The 21,504-nt window shown below is 40.6% G+C and overlaps 1 protein-coding gene across 3 annotated transcripts; it reads left to right on the top strand.

Moving 5' to 3' along the window:
- The first annotated feature begins 348 nt into the window (after positions 1 to 348).
- LOC110499397 (chitin synthase chs-2) lies at positions 349 to 18,177 on the top strand. 3 transcript variants are annotated; one of them, XM_021576519.3, is made up of 19 exons: positions 349 to 503; positions 5,145 to 5,280; positions 6,473 to 6,658; positions 7,142 to 8,223; positions 8,484 to 8,585; positions 9,091 to 9,255; positions 9,435 to 9,582; positions 9,772 to 9,837; positions 9,989 to 10,223; positions 10,584 to 10,784; positions 12,404 to 12,688; positions 14,705 to 14,884; positions 15,046 to 15,556; positions 15,681 to 15,841; positions 15,960 to 16,303; positions 16,549 to 16,659; positions 16,753 to 16,970; positions 17,220 to 17,286; positions 17,509 to 18,177. In XM_021576519.3, the coding sequence occupies exons 1-19, from the start codon at positions 457 to 459 to the stop codon at positions 17,578 to 17,580; spliced, it is 4,317 nt and encodes a 1,438-aa protein (XP_021432194.2). In that variant the 5' UTR covers positions 349 to 456; the 3' UTR covers positions 17,581 to 18,177. The 3 variants fall into 3 exon arrangements, with proteins under 3 accessions (XP_021432194.2, XP_021432193.2, XP_090069189.1); XM_021576518.3 differs by having other exon boundaries at positions 15,678 to 15,841; XM_090213063.1 differs by having other exon boundaries at positions 372 to 503; positions 5,532 to 6,658; positions 15,678 to 15,841.
- Positions 18,178 to 21,504: the final 3,327 nt, after the last annotated feature.

Here is a 21,504-nt window from a genome sequence, read left to right as displayed (position 1 = left end):
ATGAGGTCCTTCATCATACTTCATCATACCTTGCATTGAAAACCTGTTAATTTATGTTCTGTAATGATAGAACCAGAATATCAAGTATATTTTGAAAGCATTGTTGCTATGTAACTCATCTTGGTGACGAAATTGCCCCACTGAAAACATGTAAATGTTTAGGTGGTTAAGTTTGTACAGTATGTAAATTATGTAAATTGTCATAAAGGTAAGCAAAAAGATACCTCAAAATGTTCATTAATTTCCGTGAGAGACAATAAATATGTTAAAGTGTTACGTATTATGGATGATCCTTGTACCTCTTTATGGGTGAAAGGACAATAAAAGAGGGAGGGCCCGAGGCATATCAAATAGTGGTAGCTGATTAAAGTGAACTGACGCATGCCAATACCTTAGTGCCTCAGCAAATGGACTAGCACTTAGGACCAGTAACTGTACCACTGAGGACAGTGAAACATGGAGGAGCTCAAATTCAGAGGGAGGAAAAGGGAAGGAAGGCACAGGTTAGTTTTATTAATCAAAAATAATTGAATTCAGTTTCACGTGAGAATCATTTCAATCAAAACTGTTAGGATTCCCAGGGCCTGATCTTGAAAATAATTAGCACTGTAGACATGGAACAATATTCTACCAATACTGAAATGACACTAAATATAAGTAATACAACTATATAATGATACAACGATACTATGTACTACGGTAGATATAATTTACCATTATTGGGAAACTAATGAGAATTTAGTTTTGAAGATATACAATATAAGGAAGCAAAGTTGAACTCCTTGTCCTAATGCTCCTTATCGAAGGGCCGCTGCTCTGATAATGCTGGAACTTTCCTCGGCAGTGTGTGAGATGTCACTAGAAGCTGTCATCTATTACTCTACGGAGGATATAGTGTTAGAACAATAGATATTAGATCAATACTGACATTGTTATATTGAAAGAAAGCCGTTTAATAGGAATGAAAACACCACTAACACCTTACAATGTAATATTTGTTAAATGACTACACATATTATTTGCTTAGAATAAGTGTTTTGAGACATTAGAATGAGCATGATAGATGCATTGTAATGATTTCATGCTTTAGGATCAATAATAGCATGCAATTATAGGTATGTAAAACTGATCAATAGATAAAAAGTTTTAAATATATAATTGTTAGATACGACTGCACTGTTGGAGCTAGGAACACAAGCATGTCGTTACACGCGCAATAACATCTACTAAATATGTGTATGTGACCAATAATATGTGGATTATTTTGTCTAATACTATCCGTCTAAAAAAACAGGGGTTCGCAATACTTTCTGGTGACTACCCACAACTACATTTTGCTCTGCCTGAAGTAGGGGAGACTGGAGGAAATGTTTCTATTTTACTCTATTGCTCAGAGACCACTTGAACTAGGCCAGTCATGTTTTGATATAAGAAAGGTACATATGTCTCCTAATCATTCATACCATTTATAGGTATGTACGTAAGATGGTCGGATCACAATATCGATTTGAATCTGAAAATACTGGACGTTAAATTTTCCCCGTGGCACGGGCAATTCTAACAGTAGTTGGGGTCAAATGTGACACCCCAAAAATAAACCAAATGTACTTAACTTCAAAAACATTCATGTTCATGAATCATCATATGTAACAATTTTGCTAGGAATATTAGTATTTCTATGTACTTAACCAATAATTACAGAAACACCCATGTTTGTGCATGGCCATTTGGTTCTTCTCAAAACATCTGAATAGTCTGATGGTGCCCAAATTATATCTGTTTACAAATTCTTTGGCACTCTACAGGACCTCAATGCTATTTAAAGTTAGTATTTGTACATTTCATGTATTATTCATACAATCTTAAAATCACTTGTTTTCATAATTTGGCTGCTTGGCCCAGGGTAATTTTAAAACTACTTTACAATTGCCCCCAACCTAGCTACCATGACAAAACCTCATGTGCTTAGCAACAGACAAAATTAGTGACAACGTCATTCATGTCAAAGTTTAGCCAACATACTCTCCACTACCGATCAAAAGTTTTGGAACATCTACTCATTCAAGTGTTTTTCTTTATTTTTACTATTTACTACATTGTAGAATAACAGTGAATACATCAAAACTATGAAATAACACACATGGATTTATGTAGTAACCAAAAAAGGTGTTTTAAAAAATCCAAATAGAGTGTGCAAAGCTGTCATCAAGGCAAGGGTGGCTATTTGAAGAGTCTCAAATATAAAATATATTTGGATTTGTTTAACACTTTTTTGGTTACTACATACTACATAGTTTTGATGTCTTAACTATTATTCTACAATGTAGAAAATAGTAAAAATAAAGAAAAACCCTTGAATGAGTAGGTGTTCTAAAACCTTTGACTGGTAGTGTACAGTGGGGCAAAAAAGTATTTAGTCAGCCACCAATTGTGCAAGTTCTCCCACTTAAAAAGATGAGAGAGGCCTGTAATTTTCATCATGGGTACACTTCAACTATGACAGACAAAATGAGAAAGAAAATCCAGAAAATAACATTGTAGGATTTTTTATGAATTTATTTGCAAATTATGGTGGAAAATAAGTATTTGGTCACCTCCAAACAAGCAAGATTTCTGGCTCTCACAGACCTGTAACTAACCTCAAACAGTCACACTCCAAACTCCACTATGGCCAAGACCAAAGAGCTGTCAAAGGACACCAGAAACAAAATTGTAGACCTGCACCAAGCTGGGAAGACTGAATCTGCAATAGGTAAGCAGCTTGGTTTGAAGAAATCAACTGTGGGAGCAATTATTAGGAAATGGAAGACATACAAGACCACTGATAATCTCCCTCGATCTGGGGCTCCACGCAAGATCTCACCCCGTGGGGTCAAAATGATCACAAGAACGGTGAGCAAAAATCCCAGAACCACACCTAGTGAATGACCTGCAGAGAGCTGGGACCAAAGTAACAAATCCTACCATCAGTAACACACTACACCGCCAGGGACTCAAATCCTGCAGTGCCAGACGGGTCCCCATGCTTAAGCCAGTACATGTCCAGGCCCATCTGAAGTTTTCTAGAGAGCATTTGGATGATCCAGAAGAAGATTGGGAGAATGTCATATGGTCAGATGAAACCAAAATATAACTTTTTGGTAAAAACTCAAGTCGTCGTGTTTGGAGGACAAATAATTCTGAGTTGCATCCAAAGAACACCCTACCTACTGTGAAGCATGGGGGTGGAAACATCATGCTTTGGGGCTGTTTTTCTGCAAAGGGACCAGGACGACTGATCCGTGTAAAGGAAAGAATGAATGGGGCCATGTATCATGAGATTTTGAGTGAAAACCTCCTTCCATCAGCAAGGGCATTGAAGATGAAACGTGGCTGGGTCTTTCAGCATGACAATGATCCCAAACACACCGCCCAGGCAACGAAGGAGTGGCTTCGTAAGAAGCATTTCAAGGTCCTGGAGTGCCCTAGCCAGTCTACAGATCTCAACCCCATAGAAAATCTTTGGAGGGAGTTGAAAGTCCGTGTTGCCCAGCAACAGCCCCAAAACATCACTGCTCTAGAGGAGATCTGCATGGAGGAATGGGCCAAAATACCAGCAACAGTGTGTGAAAACCTTGTGAAGACTTACAGTTTGACCTCTGTCATTGCCAACAACTTTTGTTGTTGACCAAATACTTATTTTCCACCATAATTTGCAAATAAATTCATGAAAAATCCTACAATGTGATTTTCTGGATTTTTTTTCTGATTTTGTCTTTCATAGTTGAATTGTACCTATGATGAAAATTACAGGCCTCTCTCATCTTTTTAAGTGGGAGAACTTGCACAATTGGTGGCTGACTAAATACGTTTTTGCCCCACTATATAGTGATAAAAAGTATGCTAGTTTGAATTATTGGGAATTAATTCTCAGGGCAGTAAGTAAAAATAATTTCACCCCTAAAAAAACTAATATGTGTCCATAAAACATGCAAATAGTGAAATATTTGTCTGTGACTTAACAAGCAAGGAGACAACCCAAATGTGCATGTACTGTGTTTCATCACTCTAGCTTGTTTGTGTTTGGAGAAATTCAAAGTGTTACAGTGTTATGGGTCTTCCAACTACCCCCTGTGGATAGGTTGAGAACCACTGATCTAGAACATCATCAACAGTCTATTCAGATCAATTATTTGAGATAACACCATCAACATTTTGTCCCCTCGTTCAATTCAGTTTTATTCAGTAAACCTGGTGGGCATGAGGTTGTTTACATAAGGTTGATATAATGGATAATGGTCATATCTTAATTAGGGCGATTCACCATGTAGGGCTGGTCACAATTGGGTTGGGTGCGTTTGGGTGCTTATACTGGCGCCATAGTTATGTCAAAGCCAAAGCTCATTAGATAAGGTAAGACTGGCTGTCTGAATACAGACCGACTGGGCATCATTCATGGATATGACATTGTCAGAACCTACTGCACCCAATTAGCAGTTTCATTTACAATTCTACTGATTCAATAGTGGCTCATTTAGTGTCACCTTTCCCTGAAATCCATAAACACTGAGGCTCCTTATTGCTATTATAAACAGGTTACCAACATTAGAGCAAGTAAAAGAGCAGTAAAAATAAATGTTTTATCATACCTGTGGTATATGGTCTGATATTCCACGGCTGTCAGCCAATCATCATTCAGGGCTCGAACCACCCAGTTTATAATGGATGTTATATGATGTCACTTGTGACTTACTTCCTTTGACCCAATGATGAACTACTAAAATCATTTACAGGTGTAGGATCTTAATTAGATTACCCTGTTGTGCAGAAAATGTCATGCACAGTAGGAAATGCAAAGGCTTCTAAAGTTTGTAAAAAAAAAAGAAATGTATCAACCCTTAAAATGTTTTTATAACGTTAATTATAGTCCACACAATAATTCATATTTCCTGTTGCTGCTGGATTATTTTCTTGCTGTGAGAAAATTAAGATCCTACATCTGTACCTTCCCATCAGTGGATATAACATATCTTCAAGTCAGACATTACAGCTACACTTTATAAAGGGTTTATAAAGACTGGAAGTTATTATTTTAAGGGCGGTTTATTAAACAGTAATAAACTGTTTTAACAAACTGTTTTAAATTGTGTTTGATATTGTCACAGAGACACCTGGGATCCATTCCAGTTAAATCCCATTGGTGCTGAGAAAGAGGAGAAGAGAAGATGCTTTGAGTTGTTCCAGCACCTGGTGGCAGCGTTCGTGGGGATAATGGTCCTGTCCAGTGCTGTCATCAGCAAGGTGAGCCAAAATGAGGGACCAGCACCCAGTTTAGCGTAGACAGGATACATCTTATGTCAGAATTGACTTTTTATAACAGGTGAGGAGAACTTACGCAGCAGGTAAGGATAATTAACATAACAGGTTATGACAATTAGGTTAAGATTAGGAAGATAAAATGCAAAAGAAATGTCAACTTTTGACATCAATTTATTTTATTTTCTTTACTTTACCCCTTTTTTCTCCCCAATTTCGTGGTATCAAATTGGTAGTTACAGTCTTCGCTCATCGCTGCAATTCCCATACTGACTCGGGAGAGGCGAAGGTCAAGAGCCATACTTCCTCCGAAGCACAACCTAACCAAGCCGCACTGCTTCTTGACACAATGCCCCCTTAACCCAGAAGCCAGCAACATCAAGGTGTTAGAGGAAACACATTGGCAACCGTGTCAGCGTGCATGCGCCCGGCCCGCCACAGGAGTCACTAGAGTGCGATGGGACAAGGACATCCCTGCCAGCCAAACCCTCCCCTAACCCGTACGATGCTGGGCAAATTGTGCGCCGCCCCATGTGTCTCCCGGTTACGGCCGGCTGCGACAGAGCCTGGACTCGAACCAGGATCAGCTAGCAACTGCGATGCAGTGCCTTAGACCACTGTGCCACTCGGGAGGCCCTTGACATCAATTTCACATAAACTGTATCACATCTAGCATTGACCCCAGCACCATGAACCTGGAAACTACTGGATCAAGCATAATACCTCCTGGGATGTCATCTTATAATAGATATATAGAATCCATACCATATCAGATACATTTCCACAACTCAGCATTGATGAATAGTATACAAGGGAAGGGGAATGGGTTCTTTATGAGACAAATCTCAAATCTGTGAATTGTAATTCGGAAAACATATCATACCAAATGGGTGATGGACATCCACAAATTAATTCACACCATACAAAACATAAAATATCATACTAAATGGGGCCTCAGATTTTTGTACAGAATAATATGAAATGCTCTGAGACCAGGTTGACACCCTGGACACCCTAGTACTCTCCCATCTGTTTTTTTTTTCTCTAACACATACACTGCTAACACTATGAAGGAATTGTTCACACTCATTATGTAGATCAGTGTTTAAATGAATGAATCTTAGATGCTATAATATTAGGAGTCTGATGTCAGTTGTGTTTACATCTAATCCGCCAGGGCTCTCTACTGGTTCTCTCCACACTCTCAAGCCCCACATCGACTAGGACTTCCAAGGAAAGACAATATTACATGCTCATGCTGGTGGGCTGTTTGGTGATGCCCAACCTGCTCGTGTTCCTCAAGTCACTGTGGAAATGCGCTTTCAAGAACTTCGTCCCACCAAACATGAGAACTATGGGAATTGTAAGTTGAAATATTATACAATTTGACTTCTTGGTGATCTTTGTATGTCTTAATTGCTGCTCAAATTTCTTGCTGTCAGTGTTGGGGAATTGATTTCTAATCTATGCAGTATTTTCAGTAGATAGTTATATTCTCACCATGTAGCGGTGTAGCTAACTACTGGAACTACACACTGCTGTTTTTCTGGAAAAAGAAAAGAAAATAGGGGAGAAGTAGGCAAGAATTTTTCGGCATCATACCTGCCTAATTCTCACTTGAAACATTGTGTTTGTGTTAAATAGACTAAATTAAACATTCTGTTAACATTTGACCGCAAAGTAATCTCACCTTGCAATTTGTAGAAATTTCAGAATTTAAGGGTAGCTTTAGTGTAGCTTCTCTTCTTCCAGTGTGAAGTAATTGGTAGCCTGGTAAACTATATTTTCAAAGTAGCTTCCCCATCACCGCATGCTGTCAATACAAACTTAAATGTGTATTTTTCAGGTGTGTGGGATTGAATGCTTGGTGTCTCTTGGGACCTCCATCCTGGTGCTGGTGGTGATGCCCCAGTTTGACGTGCTGACAAACCTCTTTATCTCCGGGGGAGTCTGCATGCTTTCCTCAGTCCTACAGATTGTATTTCGTCTGCAGAGAGAGAACTGGAAGATCATCTTCCCCATTTGTTCTCTTATGCTTGTCCTGACCGGCTACTTTCTCCTTGGGGCAGACTATTATGTCCGGGTAACCTCTTTTGTATCAGGCCAGGAGGACGACTGTTATTGGTATGTTGGCATTGCAGTTTTTGCATCCTTTTTGGTTTCTCTGAACTGGTGGGAAAACCCAGTGCAGGCGAGCAACAACATGCAAGAAATGCTGGCTGAGTTGGACACCTTCAGAGACTTTGTATTTGTGATATCGAGTCTTCTAAGGGTTGTAGTCATTGCTGCTGTGTACCTCATCTACCACGTATGGATACAGGAAAACATTGTATGGGCAGATTTTGATTTCACCCCTAAGGCCGATGAAGATGAAAGTACAATTGCGAGGCATAGAGAGACACTTGATATTGGTCTTACTGTACTTTTCCTCCAAGCCTTTTTCTCTGCTGCATGCCATTGGTTTGGAGTGGTGGCTTGTAAGATCCACTCTGTGCGAATGAGCTTCGCCTTCCCTGTCTGTTTTACCGGGCCCGCTGTTCTCATTCTCGGCATGATCCTTTTCCTAACGCAATCTCAATACCTAGCTGGGGCCGACACAACTTCTATCATAGACTTTTGCTCGAGCCTAGTTGACCTGAGCACCAAGAACACCAGCACAGTTGTGATGCTGGAGCTCACAAAGAGCATCTGCAGGACTTCTTTGAGTAGCCATTACTGGACCTGGCCTTTCTCCCTACTTGCGCTGGAGGGCATTTGCATGTGGCTCGGGCTCATCACATGCACCTACTACGTGTGGAACTTCAAGGTCCAGAGGATCGAACGCACAACTGAGCTGTTTGTACGACGCCTCTATGAATCTGCCTTCATCGACCTGTCTCTGCTTCTGAACACCAAGATGAAGGTTGTGCAAACGAGGAACCAGGAGAGGCAAGACTTTTCTATTTAATTGATTAAAAGTCCACATGGTTTAAGACTTCACATTGCAACAGTGCAAATAGACATTTATTCAGTAATTGTTGAGTTTTGCCGACAGTGCACTATATAAGAAAGAGTCTTAGTGGGAGTGTGCTGAAATACACTTACTGACATTAACTCTGATCACTCTGCATTCAAACATGTTTAGAAATGGCTCTCTCTCCTCCATCCAAACATGTTCTCATACTTTCCCCGTGTTTTTCATTCTACAGTAGTGTTGTTGACGACGTGGAGAATTGTGTCATTTACCTCTGTGCAACAATGTGGCATGAGACCTATGACGAGATGTTGAAGATCCTCACATCCATGTTCAGGTATTGTGCTTATCAATTTCGCTGGCTGTGTTTGATATTTAAATATTTCTAGCCCTGAAAAGTTATTTCATATAAATGTACAATGTTGGTGTGTGTGAATGAGTGTGTGTGTGTGAGTGTGTGCAGCAGAGACCTCTTGTATACAACACAAGACAATGACACCGTTCACACCGTACTCAAGTTGTATAACTCATATAGCCTTTAACACATTTGTCACTTGTTGTGGTAGAGTTTTTCAGCACAGACATAATTACACAAGCGTTGTGGAGACACCGTAAAATGGTTGTGTAAACATATTGATACAGACAAACTCTCCATTGTATTACCAAAATATCAGTTAAAATCACAACCATTGTGTGAAATGCGTTCCACATCAGTTCTACAACCTTAGCGTGTACAGGACCAACAGACTTTGACAAAATACAATGAATGATAAGGAGGTAATTATTATACTGTTTTGCATAAAAATAGGATGTTCTCTTAACATGTGTCTTGATGGTTTCAGGTTGGACCGGTACAGAGGTGACCCAAAAGAGGAACATAAAGATGTTTTTGACTTTGAATGCCACATATTTGTAGATGACGCATTCATGATAGACAAAGAGACGGACAAAAAGTTTATCAACGAATATGTGACCGATCTCATTCATGTGGTCATAGAGGTATACAGGTAAGTGGACATTTGTTTTTTCTTTGCACTTTACTCCCCATAAAAACCAGACCAAGTGCCAGTTAATGAGCACAAGCAAGCTCTACTTTAAGATGCATTCACTATAAATGGGGGAATTCTATCAATCCAAAAGACTGCCAACTGTTTCATAATGAATCTGGAATGTTTGTGTATTTCAGGGTATTCACCAATAAGGAGCCCGATGATGTGTCAATTATTGAGACTCCTTATGGTGGGCGATTAATGTTTGTGATGCCAGAAGGAAACATGCTGTATTTTCATTTGAAAGACAAACAGCTAATCAGAAACAAGAAGAGATGGTCACAGGTGGGTAGGATGATTTTCAATATTACTGTATTCCATGATTTCACCACTGTTAACCTACGTTCTTTAAACAGACTTTAATGACTTTTCTTGAAGAACATAAATATATTGTAATTGCTTTTTTTGGTTTTAGTATGAACACACTTGAGGAAAATTAAATGGTTATAAGTTTGCATCTGACATGTCTTTCAGATCATGTACCTCTACTATCTGCTTGGATGGAAAGGATACATTGTCAAGAATCCTCAAAAGATAACGGTATGTAATATATTTAATGCTAATTTCCATGTTATTGCCTTTATCCCCACAATACAGCTGATCTGTAAATATGAAAAATCAGTAGCGAGCCATGGTTCCATGGTTTCTCTAAATTAATGTGTATGATTTTTTTTGTATTTGTCTTCTACAGAGACAGAATAATCCTTGCCGTGCCAGTCTCATATCACTGGATGGGGAGAGTTTCCTGTTGCCACAGCATGACAATGACAGTAAGAGAAAACACATCTCTGATGACAATACCTACATCATGGCCCTGGATGGAGACACAGACTTCCACCCCGCAGCTCTGATATTACTGGTGGACCGACTTCGGAAGTACTGCAATGTGGGTGCTGCATGCGGACGAATCCACCCTACAGGAATGGGTGAGTAGAACTGATGTTGATACACCCTTTACCAAAGATTTAGGGGATCCACTCAGACATGGCTATGTCCAGCATACTGTATATTTCAAGTGCATCTATCCGTATCACAGAAGCGTTGCGAAAGATCCGAGTTATAGCTTGAGTGAAATGTAAAGGCAATGTTCCCGCGTTCGCGGAGACTGCATCCCACGGGAAACGTTGCATATGTCGACTCAATCGGAAATTAAGTTGACATTTTATACTTCCACGATACGGAGCCCCTAATCCAATTCCAACCATAACCACTGAGATATAATATATCAACATGTCTCGCTACCGCTACAGTATAACTGAACTGACATGCATTGATTTCTATTTTAGGTCCAATGGTGTGGTATCAGAAATTTGAGTATGCTGTTGGTCACTGGCTCCAGAAAACAGCTGAGCACGTGTTTGGTTCAGTCCTCTGCAGTCCTGGATGCTTCAGCTTGTTCAGGGGATCCGCTCTGATGGATGACAACGTGCTCAAGAGATACACCACCACTGCAACTAGAGCCTCTGAGTATGTTCAATATGATCAAGGTGACTACTTCCGTATTCTCCCATCAACAGCACTTGGTTTTCAGTATATGCTACTGGAGTATTAGATTATACAACAGGAGGTTCATAGAACGTTTTATCACAGTTTATTGAGCTGTTTATGTTGGCTTCAATAGATCAAGGGTGACATAAACTCAGCAACCCTAACTTTCAAAGATAATTTATAAAAATCCAAATAACTTCACAGACCTTCATTGTAAAGGGTTTAAACACTGTTTCCCATTCTTGTTCAATGAACCATAAACAATGAATGAACATGCACAAGTGGAATGGTCGTTAAGACACTAACAGATTACAGACGGTAGGTAATTAAGGTCACAGTTATGAACGCTTAGGACACTAAAGAGGCCTTTCTGCTGACTCTGAAAAACACAAAAAGAAAGATGCCCAGGGTCCCTGCTCAACTGTGTGAACGTGCCTTAAGCATGCTGCCTTAGGCATGAGGACTGCAGATGTGGCCATGGCAATAAATTGCAATGTCCGTACTGTGAGACGCCTAAGACAGCGCTACAGGGAGACAGGACGGACAGCTGATCGTCCTCGCATTGGCAGACCACGTGTAACAACACCTGCACAGGATCGGTACATTCGAACATCACACCTGCGGGACAGGTACAGGATGTCAACAACAACTGTCCGAGTTACACCAGGAAGTTTCAATCTCTCCATCAGTGCTCGGACTGTCCGCAATAGGCTGAGAGAGGCTGGACTGAGGGCTTTTAGGCTGTTGTAAGGCAGGTGGTTGGTTGGATTCGCGTTTATTGTCGAAGGAATGAGTGTTACACCGAGGCCTGTACTCAGGAGCGGAATCGATTTGGAGGTGGAGGGTCCGTCATGGTCTGGGGCGGTGTGTCACAGCAGCATCGGACTGAGCTTGTTGTCAAGCTCAGTGCAGGCAATCGCAACGCTGTGCGTTACAGGGAAGACATCTTCCTCCCTCATGTGTTACCCTTCCTGCAGGCTCATCCTGACATGACCCTCCAGCATGACAATGCCACCAACGATACTGCTCGTTCTGTGCATTATTTCCTGCAAGACAGGAATGTCAGTGTTCTGCCATGGCCAGCGAAGAGCCCGGATCTCAATACATTGAGCACGTTTGGTACCTGTTGGATCGGATGGTGAGGGCTAGGGTCATTCCCCCCAGAAATGTCTGGGAACTTGCAGGTGCCTTGGTGGAAGAGTGCGGTAACATCTCACAGCAAGAACCTGCAAATCTGGTGCAGTCCATGAGGAGGAGATGCACTGCAGTACTTAATGCAGCTGGTGGTCACACCAGATACTGACTGTTACTTTTGATTTTGACCCTCCCCTTCGTTCAGGGACACATTATTCAATTTCTGTTAGTCACATGTCCGTGGAACTTGTTCAGTTTATGTCTCAGTTGTTGAAACTTGTTATGTTCATACAAATATGTACACGTGTTAAGTTTTCTGAAAATAAACGCAGTTGATAGTGAGAGGACGTTTTGTTTTTTTGCTGAGTTTACATATTTACTGGCTCATTAAGTGTTCCCTAGAGATAATCACTAAGTGTGCAGCTGTCCTAGGACCTGATAAGTATATTCACTTCCTTGAATCTTCCCTTTTCCTGCTGGCCAGGTGAGGACCGCTGGCTGTGCACCCTGCTCCTCCAGCAGGGCTGGAGAGTGGAGTACAACGCTGCGTCTGACGCCTACACCAACTCCCCTCAGGAGTTCAAAGAGTTTTACAACCAGAGGCGGCGTTGGGGGCCGTCTACTCTGGCCAACACCCTGGACCTCCTGCACAGTGGCAATGAGACGGTCAAGAGGAACTCTTCCATCTCCAGACTGTACATCTTCTACCAGATATTTACTGTCAGCTCCTCCATTCTCGGCCCTGCCTCTGTGTCTCTGATGATAGCAGGTACCTGTTCTGTTCATTCTTGTTCATTGTACGCACTATTTTATGTCTATATGTTGTTAACCAATACTCATTATACGACCTAGAGTAACTAGAACTGAAGTGCCACATTTTCTCTTAAGTCAAGTTGTTATATATTTTATTTTTATTAAGGTGTATATCAGCTTTAATATTGCAGATTGATTGTTGTTTCTATCACTGTAATTGTCTGTATCATTTCCAATCCCCCATATATATTTTTTTGTAAATACTGTATATTTGTTCCCCGGGCGCCGAAGACGTGGATGTCAATTATGACAGCCCCCCCGCACCTCTCTGTTTCACAGGGGTTGGGTTAAATGCGGAAGACACATTTCAGTTGAATGCATTCAGTTGTATAACTGACTAGTTATCCCCCTTTCCCTAAAATACACAGTGTATATTTTCCTTTATTATTTTCCCCTAACCCAACCACCCCTCCCTAATTGGAGTAAAATACTGGACTAAAATACTTAGGCTTCTACTTCCAGCTTATTCATACTATAAACATTTCATGGACACAGTATATTTGACATTAGCTTTATTTTGTTTGTTTTTAGTCCCACCCTTCAGCTACCCTCAACCCCTCCCATTTATCTCTGAAGACCATCCAGTCCCACCCTTCAGCTACCCTCAACCCCTCCCATTTATCTCTGAAGACCATCCAGTCCCACCCTTCAGCTTCCCTCAACCCCTCCCATCTATCTCTGAACACCATCCAGTCCCACCCTTCAGCTTCCCTCAACCCCTCCCATCTATCTCTGAAGACCATCCAGTCCCACCCTTCAGCTTCCCTCAACCCCTCCCATTTATCTCTGAAGACCATCCAGTCCCACCCTTCAGCTTCCCTCAACCCCTCCCATCTATCTCTGAACACCATCCAGTCCCACCCTTCAGCTTCCCTCAACCCCTCCCATCTATCTCTGAAGACCATCCAGTCCCACCCTTCAGCTTCCCTCAACCCCTCCCATCTATCTCTGAACACCATCCAGTCCCACCCTTCAGCTTCCCTCAACCCCTCCCATCTATCTCTGAAGACCATCCAGTCCCACCCTTCAGCTTCCCTCAACCCCTCCCATTTATCTCTGAAGACCATCCAGTCCCACCCTTCAGCTTCCCTCAACCCCTCCCATTTATCTCTGAAGACCATCCAGTCCCACCCTTCAGCTTCCCTTAACCCCTCCCATTTATCTCTGAAGACCATCCAGTCCCACCCTTCAGCTTCCCTCAACCCCTCCCATTTATCTCTGAAGACCATCCAGTCCCACCCTTCAGCTTCCCTCAACCCCTCCCATTTATCTCTGAAGACCATCCAGTCCCACCCTTCAGCTTCCCTCAACCCCTCCCATTTATCTCTGAAGACCATCCAGTCCCACCCTTCAGCATCCCTCAACCCCTCCCATTTATCTCTGAAGACCATCCAGTCCCACCCTTCAGCTTCCCTCAACCCCTCCCATTTATCTCTGAACACCATCCAGTCCCACCCTTCAGCTTCCCTCAACCCCTCCCATTTATCTCTGAACACCATCCAGTCCCACCCTTCAGCTTCCCTCAACCCCTCCCATTTATCTCTGAAGACCATCCACTTTTTCTAGCTGTCATATATTTTTCCACTGTGCTGTGATGTTTCACAAAAGTTCTGAACCTTTCTATTTTCATAGTTTCTACAGATTGTAAATGAAAAATAGATGTTTTTGCTAAGAGTATTATATTATTGATTGGGTGATGTACAAGTTAAGTATTTCGAAATGTCAGTAAGTTCAAAAGCTCAAAGTCAGGCAGAGAGCCAGCTGGGTGAACGACATTACATATGACTACACATTTTAGGGCACAGGGCTAAAGGACAAACAGTATAAAGTATGTATACCCATCAGTTATGACTTTTGCTTTGGTTCAATAAAACCATAAAAGTGAGTTCAAATGGTATTGTTTTTATGTGCTATGATATACAGAGCTCCATCCCAGGAAGGTATTACCTCTTTTTTCTGTCTTCCTCTTTAGGTGCTTTTCAGTTTGTGTTCCAAATTGAAGGAACCCTGTCCATCATCATATCAGTCATCCCACCTATTTTCTACCTGTTAATTTGTTTTTTGGCAAAACCAAATACCCAGATCACCATTGCAGCTATTATGAGCGTGTTGTACGCCTTTCTGATGTTAGCATCATTCTTCGCCATCATCGGTAAGCTTTGGCAATGACTCTTCACATGATCATTCACTCAACACACAGAACCAAGTTGTTTATGCAAAGATAAAGCTTACCTATAATCCTTTAAAGGGTGGCGGCTGGTGTTAAATGAGTTAGACTGTTACGATACACATTTCATTTCATGCGTTCCCCAGGTGACATGGCTATGCAGGGCACATTCATCACCCCAACTGGCCTCTTCCTGGTTTCCATGGCTGCCATGTACCTGGTGACAGCCATCCTTCACCCCCAGGAGTTCAGCATGATCATCTATGGTCTGATGTACTTCATCTGTATCCCCAGTGGCTATCTCTTGCTCACAATCTACTCCTTGGTGAACATGCACATTGTCACATGGGGCACTCGAGAGACAAACAAGGAAAAAGAACAGAAGAAGACCCAGAATGTTCTCTGTGATCGAAACTGCAAACTTTGCTGTTGGGATATGAAACTACAAGTCACCCAAGAGACTGATAACTTGATGCTCCAGCAACTCCAGCAGGCAGTCAATCCAAACATACAAGTCACCCAGCAAGTGGTGCATGAACAGAAGCCCAACACCAAGGAAGAGAAAAACAATGCCCCAAATGAAGAAAACAGTGAGGAAATAAGTCCAGAGCTTTTAGACCGCAAAAGAGCCAAGAAAGACTTAGAATATGATACAAGGCATGTACAAAACATTTCACAAAGGCCCAAAGGACCTCGCTCATATACTGTCTAAAACAAACGTCTATCAAATGGAGGGCCTGTTGTTACCTGTTGTAACTTTTCATCCTCTTGTTCACAGCAGTGTTGACAGGTTTGACAGCATTCCTAAAAAGGAGAGCGCCTACTCCAGCATTGAAGATGACAACGATGATAACCATGACGATGAAGATGATAATATGCTTTATGACGGTTCGCTTTATAGTGGCTTCACCGAGGAAGAAAGAGAATTTGTACCTCAAAGTGGTAGGTGGTTCAGTACATGAAAGAGTATAGCTGTAACCTACAACATACAAAAAGTCAGTATGTAACTACAAGTTGAATTATAAATCAACAGCACCTCTACACAATTTGCTTTTAATAGATTGGGTTCAGCCTGTCAAGGAAGAGTTCCTGAAGAAATTGACCTACTCCAACTTGAAAAGGAACCTTCAGGAGCAGATCCGTTACACCCTGAGAAACAAGAACCAGGAGGATGTGTGTGAGGAGTTGGTGATGATGCTGACGGACACAGTGAACGGAGAGCTGAAGGACAAGGTGGGCCCAGAGGACGTGCTGAGCGACAGCCAGCTAGAAGAGCTGCAGTACGCCCTTAACGAGGCTGCCAGGAGGATCCTGAAAACCAACCGAATGGAGAGGCTTGAGAGGAGGGTAAAAAGAGCTGTAGAGAAAACCCTCATTGCCCCACAGGTGGAGAAACTCACTGAGGTAATGTTTGAGTGAAAACACACCCGTTCATATTGTATTTAATGTTATATTGTATTGCCTGGTGTCTTACTGGTGCAGCTCCGGACGTTGTCTTCTCTACATCTGTGACCTGGGATGGACTTCAGCAATAAGTTGACTGAGTACTCTGGAACCAGACCCTTTGAGTGATAATCTGAAGAACAGACAGTGTTGAGCAACAATGTGCTCCAATAAAATGACCATGTTTCCAATATGCATTTTGGCAGGATGAACACGACTTTTGGAAGAAACTGCTTGAGAGATACCTCGCACCTATTGTAGATGATAAAGCTCATAAAGAGGAGGTGACAAGGGAACTGAAGTCACTACGAAACAAGGTGGGCTTTTCTATTTTTATACTATTTATTTACTATGTTCTATTAAACACATATGGCTTGTAGAATGATCCTTTTGTATTTGTTGTTTTACAGGCAGTGTTTCTGTATTTCATCGTCAACGTTTTGTGGATTGTGGCCACTTTCTTTTTACAAGCCATTGGAAATGATGTGATTAGTATCAAGATTGAAAAAATCTGGCCAAATGGCACATCCTCAGGAGAATACCTGAAGGTGGAGCCTCTCAGTCTGATGTTCCTCTTGTCATTCGCTGTGCTTCTAGTGGTGCAGTTCCTGGCTATGCTTTACCACAGGTGGGCAAACATTTCTCATTTCTCAAACACAAAATGATATATGATAACAAAATGATAACACCTCCATTCCAAACATGCATAAGAGGACAGAAATGTCAAAATAAAAGGCAGAAAGACAAATAGAATGCTGTGCGCCTTATTACAGTTAAAAAAATGATCTCAATGCAAGCAAGTGATTAGTTTCAGTTATCTTATGATGAGTCTTGATGAAATCACACTAAAAGTACACTGTGTTGTTTCTCTTTTCAGAGTTTATACTCTTATCCACGTGGTGTCGTACAGAAGCACAGAAAAAGACTACATTCCCAAAGACGAGGTGAGTGATCTCTGCTAATCCAAACAACAAGGAGAATAAAGTACATCTAATCGCCATCTACCTGATCGTAGATTATTAATCATTTGAGTAATTATGGTGCAGATATACTGAATATCTAACAGGTTAATAAATTATTTTCTAGACGTCGTATGAAAAACAATTATTATGAAGACCGAAAATGCTTCTTGTTGATCATTTTATTTCTCTCCGTTGCTTGTGCAGGAGGACGAGGAGGGGATGATTCTTGAGAACCAGATAGCCAACGGCCTTGTGATCACCAGTGATGACTTGTGAAACAGGCTTTTTTTGCGGGCGTGTTGTTACTGAGTGTTCCATGAAACAAAATAGTGGCTTTGTGAAGTATTTTGCACCTTTATGTTTGAACACAATTCAGATATACATAGCAGTAATGATACTTATGATACTGCAGCAGTGAAATATGAAATGTTACTGCTAGCATTAACATAGTTATCCAATGCCTGAGTTTTCTATAAAAAAAACAGTTTCAATATTGAATAACAATGAGCCATAATACGATGTAGAATGAAAATATTGTAATTCAGCCTGATTGGATGTACTTACTGGGAAACAGACAATATTATGATCAGTTAATTCATAACAAAATCATTAAACATATCCAGAGAAATATACATACACAGATGCATACTTCTACGACTACATGCGCCTCCATTTTTCAAGGCGAAATAACCTTTCTAAATGTATGGCTCTGAACCTATCCAACTGAAGAAAACGGTCTTGCAATCTTTCACAGACGGACAATGTAACACATATTGTGAACATGAAGTAAATGTACTAGTATTTATACTGCAATATTTATGATATGACTGCCTATGTTGAACTCAAATAAAATTTACATTTCTAATAGATACTGTATTACCAGTCAAAACATTGAATGGCAAATGCATGGGGTGATTAGGGCTGTTACGGTGACTGTATTACTGCCACACCGACGGTCGCGAGTCATGATGGTAGTCAAATTCCACGTGACAGTATAGTCACTGTAACTAGGCTTCTCCAAGCGCTGATGCTGCTGCTGGTCATTAGTAGCCTACGAAACTTGCTAACTGCCTGGTACTCAGCACTCTATTGTTCCTCTAATCACTCTGACATCAATGCAAATGTAATCGAAAATCTAATCAAACACTTCATGAGCTCATGTTGAGCAACATTTCTATAGGCTATGCAATTGTGTGAGAAAACAGAGTGACGGCCTCTATTAAAAAGAGGAGTATCAGATCAGCTTTCTATAGGCTAGGCGCATTGCTTCTCTTTAAAACATGAGTATAGCATACCTTGCTGGCATGAAAATTAACCACAGGAAAAGGGTCCTCCATCCACTGCCCGTTTCGAGACAGATGCATGATAATGGTCCATTCTAAATCAAACAAATTTCACACACATTTTATTTAGTATATGTAAAGACAAGATTAAATCAAGAATAGTGTGATGATTGAAATATTAGCCTATCACTTGTGAATGATGCTCAGCTTATTTGGCCACTTTAGTTATGATACAAACCTTATCAAAACATATAGGCCTATGGGCTAGACTACATGAGGTGTGCAACTATGATTAGAAAAAGAAGTATGCGCTGTTTGCCTTAATTAAGGATCCTCCCCTTTTTTTTCAATTTTCGCCTAAAATGACATACTCAAATCTAACTGCCTGTAGCTCAGGACCGTAAGCAAAGAAATGCATATTCTTTATACCATTTGAAAGGAAACACTTTGAACTTTGTGGAAATGTGACATTAATGTAGGAGAATTTAACACATTAGATCTGGTAAAAGATAACACAAACAAAAAAGCATGCGTTTGATTATTATTATTATTTTTTTTTTTTCATCTTTGAAATGCAAGAGAAAGGCCATAATTTCAGATTGGAATCTAGGTGTAATTTAGATGTTGGCCACCAGGTGGCAGCAGTGTGTGCAAAGTTTCATACTGATCCAGTGAAGAATTACATTACTGCACAATATTTTGTATCAAGTCTGCCAGGAGTTTGCCCAAATGTGCCGAATTGGTTAATTCATACAATTTCAAGTACATAACTATAGAGAACATACAAAAATGCTATGGTAATAAAACATTTAAGTTTACACACCCCCAGGAATGTCATACATGATGGATCATTAGCGTATACACTAACTTTCACACATCTAAATGGCCGGGCGAGGTGGGTGTGGAGCCCAAGACAGCAGTGGGGTCAAACTGTAGACCCCAGTTCCTACATTTGAACATAAACATTTATTTTATCAAACAAAACGATGCTACATTTTATCTCTGGGACCCTCAGGATGACAAATCAAAGCAAGATTGCTTAATGTAAGTACATTATTTACCTTCAGAGGTGAATGTATCAAACCAGTTGCTGTGACAAAAGTTTTTTGTTGTTGTGCACTCTCCTAAAAAAATAGCAAGGTATTATTTCACTGTAATAGCTACTGTTATTGGACTGTGCAGTTAGATTAACAATAATTTAAGCTTTCTGCCCTTATAAGGCATGTCTATGTCCCGGAAGTTGGCTGTTGTATACAACGTCGTTCTAGTCACATTAGCGCATGTTAGCAACAATCGTCCCGGTTTACGGACACCCATCCCGTAGAGGTTAATAAAATGAAGCACATTAATCCGCTTTACAGCGGGTGTAGCACCGAACTGGCATACACACGCAGAACGTGAGTTTCAAGTTTGGGGAAGATAATTTTAACCATAAAAAGGCACTTTTATTAAAAAAATAATAACATGCATAATCAAATTTGTGTTCAATTTTGAGAGTGGTGTTTTCCTGCTAATGGAGCATTTGTGCATATAGCCTACTGCCGGGTGCGCATTGCTGCGCTTATAATGTGAAGAAATAGCCTAATAGTTTATCAACATTTTAAGCTAAATGTTCTGATCTGTTGCGTCATGCTCATTGCTTAAAAAAGTTTTTTTTGATGATGGTGGTTCTTTAATTTGGGATATATCGCATCCCAACTGTTCTGGACTATGTTTGGAATATTTATTTCTCGCACAGAATATAATTGGTTAACTTTTGTACTACTAGATTGACATAGGCTAGTGCTTTTACTGTTCGTTAGGCCTACTTATCTTGTTGGCTGACGAAAAGTAAATGTGGACAGTTCTTCCAATAGCTTCAATATGTGCCTCGGAATTGGATAAGGACACTCGCAGTTGCGTCCCCGATGTGTCGGTCTTCACTTGTAGCCAGTGCGAAAGACCCGATCACGTGACAAAGAGCCATGTGAGTGAGAGGTGCTTCTGCATACATTGGGGAGAAGGGAATTATAATTATTACACTCAGCCCAAGGGCACAATGGCCACAGTCCGCAAAAGGCATAGATTTTTTTTAGGGGAATTATGGCCACACAAAATGGATGCAGCCAGGAAATTCTAGGCATTATCAAGGTCTTGTCAAACTGTGAATGAGAGACTGATGAAGTGTGTACAGTCTGCACAAAAAAACCAAAGCAGAGCTCATGCCTTTCATGCAACTTTTTTCAAATCATAATTTGAGTCGTTTGGAGAAAATATCCTTTCTATTTTATTCAGCTATGTTCAATTGTATTCTTTATACTATAAAATGAAGCCATGGAATTCTAAACAAATCTTGTCTGCTAAATTAACTAGTGTAGCCCCTGAGCCATATGGTGAAAGCCAGATCAGGGCCTAACATAAGGACAACGCAGAGGATGCTGTTCTGTTCTTCTGAAATAGACATTTTCTTCATATCATGTTTCTTTAGACCTGTCTAAAATAAATAATGGATTTATTAGACTTTTTAAAATGTAGATGTCACAAAGGTCTGCATCAGTGGCTTGTAGGCTGTGCGTGGAAGCCAGGAGATGTTAAATGTGTTTATGTTAATTAAAGGTCAATTACCATGAGACTGGAAGATATTTGCTTGACAATCACCGGCTGACTAAATTTCATGATCACCGTAGCCCTAGTGGTGATAAGCAGATATGTCTAGCTTCACCTCAAGTGTCATTAAAGAAATTAACAAGACATTTAAGATGAAATCATGATAAGAGAAGATACTGTACCATTTCAAAGATATTTCAGTACATGTAACTAAAGCAGTGTGTTCACTGTTGCCTTTCATCAAGGTCATTCAGAATGCAGCCTTCCTGGAAGAGGTGATAATAATAATACATTTGTTTTACACTGAACAAAAATATAAAGGCAACATGCA

Source organism: Oncorhynchus mykiss, chromosome 20 (assembly GCF_057628025.1).
Source record: "Oncorhynchus mykiss isolate SJ-2025 chromosome 20, ASM5762802v1, whole genome shotgun sequence".
NCBI lineage: Eukaryota > Metazoa > Chordata > Actinopteri > Salmoniformes > Salmonidae > Oncorhynchus > Oncorhynchus mykiss.
This window is presented reverse-complemented; position numbering and strand designations above follow the sequence as displayed.